We start from the raw sequence: 12,832 nt of genomic DNA, 5'->3' as shown, positions 1-12,832 counted from the left end.
ATTGGTCTGTATTGTGAACTGATCTACTTTTTAAATGAAGAAGTTATACAATATAAATCCTTTTAAAAATAGTTCGAGCCTGTCAATCCTTTGAGTAAAAAAAGGAAGAAGAAAATACGTTTTATTCAACATGCAGCAGTGCATTTAATGCGCCTAGCAACAGAACTAAACATATGGCGTTTCCAGACTCCGTTAAAACTATTAGCATTCTTTGTTAGCAGACGCAACAGCCGTGTAATTGGACGGGAGTGTTGACTCGAGGCCTGTCGGGTCACAGACACCTGTTAAGGGCAGCTGATCTTCCACCTCTGTGATGTTGTAATACATACTTGGGACACAGGTATACAAGTCTTGAAACCATAAAATATCGAATAAAACAGCTATATATATGTGTGTGTGTGTGTGTGTACATTCTGTTAAATAAGAAATAATCTTATTAATTCCAAAAATATTTCCCCATGATATCTGATATAAATACTGCTACGCGTGCTCTAAATTCTTTAAGCAAAAATAATAATTTAATCTAAACCTATCCATATAAGCAAATACTGTTATTGACATACAAATATTTATGTAGCATTCCCATTGATGTTAATACCAGTTTTGAGCACAACAAAAAAATAAATTGCAGATCAATATTTTGATTTGTACAGTAATTTTCAGAAAGGCGGTAGAACATAATCCTGAAATAACAGTTACTTTAAAAGCAATCTGCCCATTTGGCATTGAATATAAATAAAATAAATTTCCAAAAAATAAGAAAATAAAATCTCTTGCCTACTCACGATACTAATGAACTAGAGGTTTACAACCTTTCCTTGGCGGAAATCATCACACACGTATGCATATATACGGCACCGGTTAAAAGTTTATTTTAATCCGACTTTAAATGCTGCTTCATGCAAACCTTACATTCCTTAATTTATTATTTTGACTAATTATTGAAATAAGAGCCAACAGGCTTCACCTCGGCGAAGTAAAATTATTCAAAATTAAGTGGATATTGAATACCACATTATTTCTTAGCCGATTAAGAAACTCAAAGATAGGAAAACCCATTTCCGGTATGAAATCTAAGAGTTTCATGCCGAGTATAGAAAACTATAAAGTTCGGCGAGTCCGAGCATAAGCCAACGTCACCTTTACTACGAGTTGCCCTAGTATTGCACTACCAGGTGTTGGCTTACACTTGGACTCGCCGAACTTTATAGTTTTCTATACTCGGCACGAAACTCTTAGATTAAATTTCCTTTCTTTGAGTTTCTTAATCGGCTAAGAAATAATGTGGTATTCAATATCCACTTAATGAATTATTTTGACTAATTTGTATTATGATGTTTATTTTATTTATGACTGCATAATATCAAAATTTTAAATTTATCTGTAAAATGCCAATTTTATTATAGTAAAGCATCAAGCTTGGTATCTAAAAAAAAATAATTAAAAGCAGTTGATTACATTTGAAAATATAAAGTATTTTCATTGACATTACTCTTGCATTCGCAATACGGCTCTAGACTTAATGCGGATCTTTTGATGTATAACATCCGAGTATTTATTTAGGTGAGTTAGCGGGTTTCATAAAAGAAGGATATTTTGCTCCCTCAAATGCACGCGCACACTCCATATACAATATAAGGTACTAAAACTCAACTAACACGTCGATCCCAACAAGGACTGGGAAAAGATTTCATATTCTTTGTTTCTCACATTAATTATAAATGTTACGTAAATACATAACCGGTTGATGTTATGAAACAAATCGGATAATCTGCTATGCGATCAACTGATGCAAGGCAGCCAACCTTGAATAAAAATAGGCATGGATAGCTTGACGCGCCATTGTCTTGCAACGGGACATTTAAAGAGAGTAAATGTCACTTTTAATTACCTCAAATGCATGACAAAAATATTAGTGCAAACGATTATGGGAAAAACTTTTTTTTTTTTGCTTATTATTATATCAATCTCAGCAGCATTTCTTGCTCGTTTTTTTAAATGTACATTAATATCTATAGTGTTTTCCTTCATAACTTTTAAGAATATCGTATTTGTGCCTAAAATTTCACAATTCATGAAGTACCTTTTTCTTTTATGATTTCTTTTATACGTCGATCCGTAAGCATATAGCAGTCATCTCGATGTGAGATTTAATCCCATTGAGTATTTGGAATCACTGCAAAGATCTGTCGCGCCATTTCTTTTTAAGCAGAGAGGCAATGAAAAATGGCTGTCTCGCTTCTGCACGGATGGAACAAAATTTAATGGAGCACTTCTATTAATGATTAGACCAACATCTCGGTAAAAGAATATTCCTATACACGTCTATCGGTTAGGTATTTGTATGAATGTATACAACACTTTTCAAATCAAAGACATGCATGAAGTTCAAAAACGAGTTGAATTTTGTATGAAGTCTAAAAGGACTCAGATTAATTTACAAATTTTTGTAAATTTTCAAAATTTACATCAACCGTTAATAGATCCATGGCCATCTTCATTTTCTTTGAAGATAAAACTCTGAAAAAGAAAAAAAAAACTCTATTTCAGCTTGAGTGTTCAGAGACAATTGATCGAAGACTTATCGATTAATTGTGTGTGTGTGTGTAATATTATTTTAACTGAAGAGCTTGCCAATATTCCTCAGGAAACAACCACAAGCTGGCTAGGCCATCATGGTAGAACATTTTAAGACTTGCGTGTGCTATTTTTATTTTTTTATGTGGCATCATAAAGTATATAGAAATAATTCAATTACTGCATGAGTCATTTCCTGGTCGTGTAATTTCCCGTTTTGGTGATCAGAATTGGCCGCCCAGATCATGTGACTTAACGCCGTTGGACTTTTTTCTTTGGGGTTTTTTGAAGTCTAAGGTTTATGCCAACAAGCCTACGACCACCCACGCCTTGAAGGAGGAAATTGAGCGCTGTATCAACGAAATTCAGCCACATTTATGCAAAACGGTCATGGAAAATTTCGACAAAAGAGTGCATATGTGCCAGCAAAGCCGTGGAAGCCATTTACCCGATATGTTATTCCATGCATAATCCTATACTATATACTTTATGAATCAATAAGAAATTACAATTTTTAATTAAAAACTTGTGTTTTCTATCAAAATTACTTCTTGTGTGAATTTTGGGACACCCTGTACATAATATCCTAACAGGGATATGTGTGATTGCAAACACTCGTGGTAGTGCGTCGTAGCTCAGTCGGTATCGACAATGTCTTTCGGTTGACACGAATCCCGTCTAGTACGTGAAGAACCTTTATAAGGGATTTTCAACTGGTGAGTTAGTTGGTTTCATATGGAGGTGGAAGGGTTTTCCCTTCCGAAAACGTAAATTTTTCATCCCGCAAAACAAACCGACTAGAAGAACACATGCAATTAAATAGACATAATACACTGGACTCATAGCCTTAGTTGCTTCGGTCATAACTGCAAGTAGCAGTAGTGTCCTCTGGTTGGAAAGACCCGAGTTCGAATCCAGTCTATGAAGCAAGGAATTTTCGTAAGAGCTTTTCAAATGAAGTTAGGATGTCTCACGTGGAGATAGGTTTCCCTCCGCAAGTCGGATTGGACTCGGATAACAACTACAATTTAATACAGGAGGATCATGATCTACGTTGATCTGTCGTTTCGGTTGATGGAGTGAGACGGCTTCTTTTCCAAATAAATTTTCTGGCCTGTTTGGTCGAATGGAGTTCATCGCCTGATACGAGATCAACGCCTCACGGTCTGAAGTGGTTTGTAAACGTTCCAAGTTTGGTCTCTAGAACAGCAGCTTCGGATTATGTAAAAAAAATTAATAAATGCATTTTTTAAAATATTATAAATAATAATGAGATGTCGCTTCAAAATCTGAAGCAATTAACTTTCTTCAACTTTGTATGCCTTTCTTCTATTTTACAGCAAACTGATGTAATTAAAAAAAAAAAAAAAGCACATGACCCTTTTCATGATGTTAGCTCTTCGACTTTGGTCTTCCTATCCTCAATTATGTAAGTAGAAGGACGATTTCTGTGTTTTTCGTCTCTCAAAATGGGATGACAAAACCGGTCCCGTGAACACACATCTGCAAACATAAAATACTCGCCCTTAAGGGATGCACTACATGAGTGACAATTCAGCTGCATTAATTACCTGCAACCTTTAATTAAGGAACTAAACCCGTCTCGGACGGTGGAGAAATGGATGGATGACAGTTTCAGATGTTTTTCGTCCATTCCCCATGTCCCCAAAGTACCTAAAATGAAGTAAAATATCTTAAATAAATGAAGTGTTGTTTTTAAAATGACCAATTAAATTAGTGCCTATCATTGTAAATTTTATAATTATGGATAATAAAATATATGCGTTTATATTTTGAAATCATATGCAAAAATTCATAATCATTTTCTGAATTTGTTTTAATGATCTTAAAATTAAAATAAGATACATATTGAAACATTCCAAAATTTGTAAGGAAATGCTTTGACTTTTTTTATTTTCTTTTATAACATTTCTTTTAAACAAGTATTGTTACACAATACTTGTTATGCATATGTTCCAACACGCATTGCCTCACCCAGTGTTGCTTACGTATCACATAAAAAAAAAAAAAATTAGCTTAGTTACTTCGTTGCCATATCTCGTATATATGGTCGGATTTCGTTCCTGTCACTTCTTTCTGTGAAAAGCGTTCAGTTTTATGACTGATTTCCAGTTGGATATAGGCTTGCTATGCAAATAGATATAAAAGGGTCGATATTTCTAGTGACCATCTATTCATATTTTGTCGATTGCAAGCTAGTTAGTTGCGTAATTAAGAAAACGTGATGGTAATACAACATAAGAAATACAAGCTATTCTTACTCAAACCTCATTGCTAATGCCTTAGAATGCTAACCTGAAATGCTTATTCGTTTGACATAGTCATCGTAATAATATAGCAACCAATGAACTGAAGCCAGCAAACCTACTATCGAAATCAGCATTGCGTCATTATGTATAGTTTTTATATAAGCACATCAAGTCAATGACAAATGCAGGAAAGCAAAAAGTATCAAATGACATATGCTATTGTTCATTTCAAAGACTGGTGTGACCTCATCTCCCCTGTTTTTCCTTCTGGCATCTTTTTTCTTCTCTACACCAGTGGAGCTCAAGGCTATTGTTAAAGATAATACATCTTACCTTTTATGAAACCACCCAGTTCGTCGACCTTTCTGTGATGTGTATCAAGTAAAACGAAATGAAGCCTGTCACTCTGGTTTCACAGTTTTAAAAAATAGTATGTAAATATTTTATTTACTTTAGCGTGGTATTTTTAATTCGTTAATTAAGTAATGTATTAAATTATGGTAGTATTTAGATTGGGATAGCGTATTGAATATTCAACTTCTCTGCCAACAAGCATGGTCTGGCACAGATCATTTTGTTCTCCAAATATGATTTTGCTAAAAAACGACCTTCTTATACCACTGATTTCAAATTGAATTCTCATTATATATTATAAATATAGTAGGTATACACCGAATTACCTAGCAGGAAAATCTTAACATGATTAAGATTAGAGGTAAAAGTCATTTTACCTCTAATCTTAATCATAAACTTTTCCCTGTTTTTAATGATCCCAAGTTATTGCGATTATTATTATAAGACTTCGCTAGGAGAGTTTATCATTTCATGTGGCAACAATATTAGCTATGGAATTATCAATATTTATTCTTTATATCTTTACGGACAAGCGCACCTGTCTCGTAAAAGATATAAAGAATAAATATTACTACTACGAAATACCTTTCGACATGTTTTATGCTTATAAAACAGATCTGGAAGACATTTCAGGTCTTTTTTATGCTCATAACTTATCTTTTTATTCATCTTAATAGCAGACTGTACTTCGAGATAAATTTTAATGGTAATCCAGTATAGAAAAAGTTGGGAACCAACAGTATATTTAGTATCTTGATGAGCTAATACATAATCCTGAAATTCTACTCTACGAGTACGGTTTAGGCCTGTATTAAGGAGGACAGTTGTAGAAAGTTTTTTTAACTAGGGTATATTATGTATTCAAGATACCAAGTAATTTTATATAAACTTGGTTTTTAATCCTATGTCCCAAGTAAGCAAACAGACGGATAAGTCAAGTTTGCGCCTGCACGTAGTGCAAGTCTGAGGCAATTCATGGTAGTGCCACTCTAGGCAACTCGTGGTAAAGGTGGATTAACAAGGTGCTTTGACCTTATTAAATAAAATCTCAGGATGAGAGAGAGAGATGTAGAAAGTTTTTTAACTTGGGTATAAAGGTCAAAGCACCTTGTGGCAAGTTGTTTAGGTAAAATTCATAAGCTCTGCATTACTTCAACCTTAGCATTGTCAGGTCTGGGCTCCCACTGCCGAGACCTCAATAAAGGTCGAAACCGGTATGGGTAGTGACCAATGCCTTTAATGCATAGCATCATACATCTACGCAAGGGAATGTGCTTTACATTAAGGGAAAAATACTAAGGAAAGTGATCAAAGCTTAGTTGCCTAGAGTGGCACTACCATGAGTTGCCTCGGACTTGCACTACATGCAGGTGCAAACTTGACTTACCTGTCTGTTTGCTTACTTGGAAAATAGGATTAAAAACCAAGTTTATATAAAATTACATGGTATCTTGAATACATAAGGAGAACAGTGATCATACATCGCTTGATAATAATCATTTAACACTTGAAACAGCAATCGTAATACTATTAACAATAAATAATTAGTATTGCAAGATCGGGTCAATTTCTTACACTGAAAATTCCGAAAAAAATTCTTGGAAACTATAATTACCAGTACAAAAACAATTCATGTAATTATATAAGATAATAAGGATGTTTTACTTATTATCTGCTTTCTGTCTATAATGGTTTTAAGTGACTTCAAAATATCTTATACAGATAACTAATGATTTAATTATGCAAAACTTGTCCAGTAAGTATACTACTCAGCAACTTGTACTATATGCATTCTTAATTGTTGTAAGGAAGGAAGGAACATAAGTGTAAAACGACATCTTTATTCTGAATGCTGCAATTTTATAGAAATGGTAGGGAGTTATAGTAAGTATCCTGTCTGATTTGCTTATGTTTATTTAGGCGAAAAGATGTGACGTATTTGTAAGTAAATTATCAATTACGGACCTATTTAATTATTAACGCTGTCATCCCACTATTTAGCATCTCGTTCTTGGAATTACATAGAGCCCTCAATGAGAAATGGCTTCTAAGGAGACATTTGGCTTTTATGATTTATGCGAAGATATGAACCGAAGTATTTTCCAGAAAGTTTTCGAAGATGTGTGTACGTAGAGAGGGAAGGGTAGGCAAGACATTTTATTGCTTCATTATAATTTCTAGAATTTGAAAGGGGGAACGCTGTTAACTAATTAAACCATACAAAATTTTACATTACATTCAAATCTTACGAAGTATGTTCAAACATAATACAGACCTTACCATAGTATCAAAATATCAGTGCACTCTGTACGTCATTTAATCAATAACTTTTTTTATTTATTAAAATCCGTAACAAAAAAAAAATACTTATTTGTCGTAGTGCATGGAGATTGGCATTTTCTCTATTGTCAAGGTTGTTTGTGATTCAGATTGCCTTGTGCAGCTGTTAGAACTTACGACGATGTCCTGCGTTGTCATAGAGTAACCTTATAACAAGGCTACGGTGTTTACGGGGAAAAGCGAGACCTTCAGAGAATTAACTTTGTAAACACGGCTATTTGTGGTTTTGAAGTGGTTGCTTTTCGCTATGAACAAACATGCCCATCAGACGTCGAGTGGGAGGATAGAAAGAAAGAAGAAGATAGAGAAGGTTAGCTGCTGCTATAATCGCATTTACTGTAGGTACGCGAACTGTCTCGAAATAGGTCTATCCCCTATGAAAAATCTGGCAACTCCACGTATTAGTGTTGGATAGCACAGATACTTCTGAGTATTGACGTTTGAGTGAGTGTTTGTAAATCCAAGCGTTTCCCTGTGTGAGACTTCGCCGGAAAGCACTAATGAGCCAAGAATAGCAAGGTCGTGGCAGGTGCCAGAATATATGAAGGTTAACGGTAAATACGACTAATATTATAAAGACCGAAAAGAAGAAAAAAAGTTACTGTTGCTATGGCGATAAGCAGTGAATGTTAAGTACATGCAAGGACATTGCTTTTTCTAAAAAAAAATTTTCCGTGGTTTATTATTTGAGTACTTTTATGTTACACTTAACATAAATAAAATAAAAATAAATTACAATTGCATTTTCTCTTCTCCTTGTTGGCATTCTGTTATTAATACGATGATTTTCTCTCTTTCTTCTTTTTTTTTCCATTCTGACCGGATTATTTTATTAGCTTTTTTGTTGTTGTTGTTGTAGCATCGCTAGTAGTTTTATTAACTGTTATAACCATAATAGATGACTCTTAGGCCTCCATGGCCACTAATATCATTTTATTAATATTTATAGCACTTGACTTTCTCTGTTAGTGCTGTTTTGTGTGGTTGTTAGCAGAGGAATATTTGCAGGATCCTAACTTATTTAATTTCGGCTGTCAGGTGGCTCTGATGATAGCACGCGGATATTGTGCGTGTTTTACGTAATAATGCCATTTTTAGTATAAATAAATGTACAAATGAATGGCCATTTTAGCCGATGCCTTGCATTTTTATCTCATACTAATTTGGCATTTTTATTTTCTCGAGCTGGACGTATTTTTAGAAATTTGATAAGCTTCTACACCGGCTACCATTTTAATTGCAAACGATATCATAACGCGATTTCTCTAGCAGTAAACGCCGTTACTATAGAAACTCCAGATCGAGGGTTATTGCACATAAAGAATGCAAAATACGAATAGCATCACGGCTTTTAGAGGATGACTCATTAGTGATGCCAGCGAACTGCAAATGGCTGTTTTACCGTTCTTTGTCGTATTTACTCGTCTGTTTATTTCCATCACTAGAAGATAAAGCTGCTGTCATATTCTTGAGAATGAATGGAGTTAAAAACAGTCGATAAATTGCTAGGACTTCAGTATAATACTTAAATTATATAAATCAGCCTTTTTTCAATATATATTTTTAAAATATATGGCCTAACGTTGAAGTGATTTAATTTTTTTTTTCTCTTTGATATTTTCAAATAACCGTGCTCGCTAACCAAATTAAGAAAATGTAACTTCTTTATAATGGCATTACTGTCGTTCCCCATCAAAGTCAATCAATCACTGATGGTCACTAAAATTTTTCGAGATATTAGCCTTTTGACGATATATTTTCTTATGATGTGATAAGAAATATCAAAAGATTAGTGTAGTGGGCATTCATATAGTAACAAACTTACCAGTACCTACTGCGAAGAAATCGACTGTATTATTACAACCAGGTCTGACAAAGGATAAACAGTACTAATTCAGGGCATAAAGGATATTATAAGAAACACAAGTTATTATTACCGATGTATCTTATGAAATCTGGCATAATCTCTAATGAATAAAAATAAACTTCTGGATGAGATGCAATCGCGGAACCAAAGATAAGGACTAGGTTCATTATGCTAGGCCTCACATGTTGTATGGTATTCCCTGAAGTACTTGAAGGAAACTTCCGCACAGACCAATAATTCATTTTAATCTATTCATCGTCCCTTCAATCATTACAGGTAATTCTTCCCTCCTCACCATATGAAAAACACTTTATTTATACGACAAAGAACGGCAAAACAGCCATTTGCAGTTCGCTGGCATCACTAATGAGTCATCCTCTAAAAGCCGTGATGCTATTCGTATTTTGCATTCTTTATGTGCAATAACCCTCGATCTGGAGTTTCTATAGTAACGGCGTTTACTGCTAGAGAAATCGCGTTATGATATCGTTTGCAATTAAAATGGTAGCCAGTGTAGAAGCTTATCAAATTTCTAAAAATACGTCCAGCTCGAGAAAATAAAAATGCCAAATTAGTATGAGATAAAAATGCAAGGCATCGGCTAAAATGCCCATTCATTTGTACATTTATTTATACTAAAAATGGCATTATTACGTAAAACACGCACAATATCCGCGTGCTATCATCAGAGCCACCTGACAGCCGAAATTAAATAAGTTAGGATCCTGCAAATATTCCTCTGCTAACAACCACACAAAACTGAAGAATTTCAAAATAAGATGCTAATGTATCCTTATTAAAACATTACTTTAGGCCTCCAACGTTTTAATTAGTCTGGATGGCATTTCCCTCTTTTGTACTTATCTTAGAATTACTAAAAAAAAATATAGATATTAAATTACTTGACTCGGCAATTAATGCTGGCTGTTTCATCTCCCGAAAAATAATTATACAAATAGATCAAAGGGATAGTGATGGGTTCTCCCAGCTCATCTACCGAACTCTTCTCTTGTTGTGCAACAGCACTGCAACGCTTATTTTTATGTTATTCGGTTATATATCCTGTTTATATATGCTTTTAGCATTAACCCTACAGGTTGACACTTGGTTGAGAATTTTGCTTTCAGTTTGCCACGACTATTTCTTTTTCTTTCTATCCAACCCTCTTTTTATTAGAAAGGTAAAAAAAAATTTCACGGTTTTTAACTCTTGGGAATCCTTATTAATTAAGTCTTAATTTTTATATTTAAGTAAATGAACATTTTAGAGATTCATTTTTTCGGTTCTGATTCCTTCGCAAACATGTTTAAAAAAATGAAACTGCAAGTAGATATTATGAACCTTACATCATTAACTAAAACGTTTACACCAGCGCAGAGAATCTCAGCCTTAATGACTGACTTGGTGCGTTTCATGTTTTCATCTTCCATCATCCCGTTGACCGATTGCAGCAACATCACGTTAAAAAAAAAGAAAGAAAAGCTCTATGAGAGCTCAGTAGTGCTTCGCATCATTTTCCCGTTTGTAAGTGTTGTCCTTCGTGCTTTATTTCCGTCAAGTCCTCCGCAGTCTGAGATTGAAAAGTCCAGCTGTGCATGGAGGATGTTAATTTTAGAACACGACTGTGGAAACAGAAATTGTCACGTGATCATACGAAGCGCAATGCTCTAAACAGATACGACACGCACACCATCACATGCATTGCATTCCGCATACCATTTGCTCAGAGACATTGAATTACGAACATATATACGTATGTGGGAGAAACTGGGGGGGGGTGAATAAATGACTGTTATAAATTTAGCACATTCCAAAAACATAATTCTCCCAAGAGGATTGATTGGTGAATGCATTTAATTTTTCCCCAAAAAAGACAAACATCTCTAAATAAATGGAAAAAACTCACGCGTATTTTATACAGTTGAAGAATCAAATCTGGCCCACGATACCATACTATTCTATCCTATTGAAAGATATGCGCATTTTTATATTTCTTTTATTATTTAAAAGTATGCTGGCAACTGATTTATGTATGAGTGACAGGGAGAAACATTTTCTATAATAAATCATCTCGTTTGATCGTGTAATCCTTTGTTCGGCTTGCAATGACAAAGTAGCCCCATAATCGCTATTGGACATTTTTAATTTACCACAGAGAAGATCATGTCGAAAACTTAAGTTATTTTGCTCAATAAAAGTATATGTATTTATTGGAAAAAAATATATAAGATCTAAATTTATTAAATGACAGTAACCTATCGATTACTGTTAAGAGCAAACATTTTACAGACTTTATTTTTATGTCAGACAACGGTACCGTTTAATAAAAAGATTTAAAAAAAATCGGCTAACATTATAGTTGCAAAATCAAAAAGAAAAGTACTGTATAATGGATTAATATTAATTATAAAATAAAAATAATAAGTATTAAATAGTTCCAGAAATTGGTCTGAGTTTTATATTATTTTTTCCCTTCCGTTTTGCAGGTGTTTAGAATCTTTGGTGGCCGCTGACGTCCCGTATTTTAGTTAACGTCTGCTGAGATTCCGCTATTTGTTCACACTGGAAGGGGTGCTTATCAGTGAAGCGGATAATTGGCTAAAGGTGACTGACTTCATGGTTATTGGTGTGATCCAAAGTGAGGTGGGCAAGCAGAATCTCTTCTTGCGTGTCAGAGTCAGTAGGTCATGGAGAACGGTTTGGCAAAACGACCAAAAGAGGAAGCGGAAGAACGTTCTGAGGATAGTGGGACAACATCGGCAATAACACCCCCCGATGGAGGATGGGGATGGGTGGTGGTTTTTGCTTCGTTCATGATACACGTTATAGCCGATGGAGTGACTTATACATTTGGTATATTTTACTACGAATTCCTCAAATACTTTGGCCAAAGCAAAGGAATGACAGCATGGATTGCTTCCATTATGGTTGGAGTCACTTTCTGTATTGGTAAGTACTCTGTGATTAATGAAGAGATTTAATATTTAAGGAGCTACAGAGATTTTGAATGATAATAATTAACAAGTGATAATAAAAAGATTTCCATTGTTAATATCATTCGTAATGTTGGATATGCGAAACTGAAGGAATAATAAGAGAAAAATTTAACTTAACGTTTGATCAAAAAAAAAAAAAGTACACGAACAACTCGTTTACAGAAGCAATACTTCAATAAACAAAGTGCACCAATGCTGTTTACTAAGGCAGAATGCTTACCCTGAAAGAAACCTCAAATAGATTTTTATTTTTAGGAAATTAACGTAAATGGAATTTCTTTTAATATTTCTTGATTTCAGCATAAGAGGCGCCAATTATCAATAATATATTCAATATTTAAAATTTCACATGCAAGCTGAACTTTGGAGATTACAGTACTGGTGTATAAATAGTACAATTTCTTATTATATGCTATATCAAGATCTAC

General features: G+C 34.2%; 1 protein-coding gene across 3 annotated transcripts in view; it reads left to right on the top strand.

Annotated features, from left to right (window-relative positions):
• The window catches only part of LOC150093204 (monocarboxylate transporter 9-like), a 66,484-nt gene that overhangs the window by 42,014 nt on the left and 11,638 nt on the right, over positions 1–12,832 (top strand). For all 3 annotated transcript variants that reach the window (XM_090413289.1, XM_090413291.1, XM_090413290.1), the window contains one exon: positions 11,895–12,357. In XM_090413289.1, the coding sequence (XP_090269415.1) occupies positions 12,096–12,357 (262 nt within the window). In that variant the 5' untranslated portion in view covers positions 11,895–12,095. The remainder of the gene's footprint in view (positions 1–11,894; positions 12,358–12,832) is intronic.

Source organism: Typopeltis vanoorti, chromosome 24 (genome assembly GCF_054136105.1).
Source record: "Typopeltis vanoorti isolate ZY-2024b chromosome 24, IOZ_Tvanoo_1.0, whole genome shotgun sequence".
NCBI lineage: Eukaryota > Metazoa > Arthropoda > Arachnida > Uropygi > Thelyphonidae > Typopeltis > Typopeltis vanoorti.
Note: the sequence above shows the minus strand (reverse complement) of the source record. Positions and strands in the feature narration are given on the sequence as shown.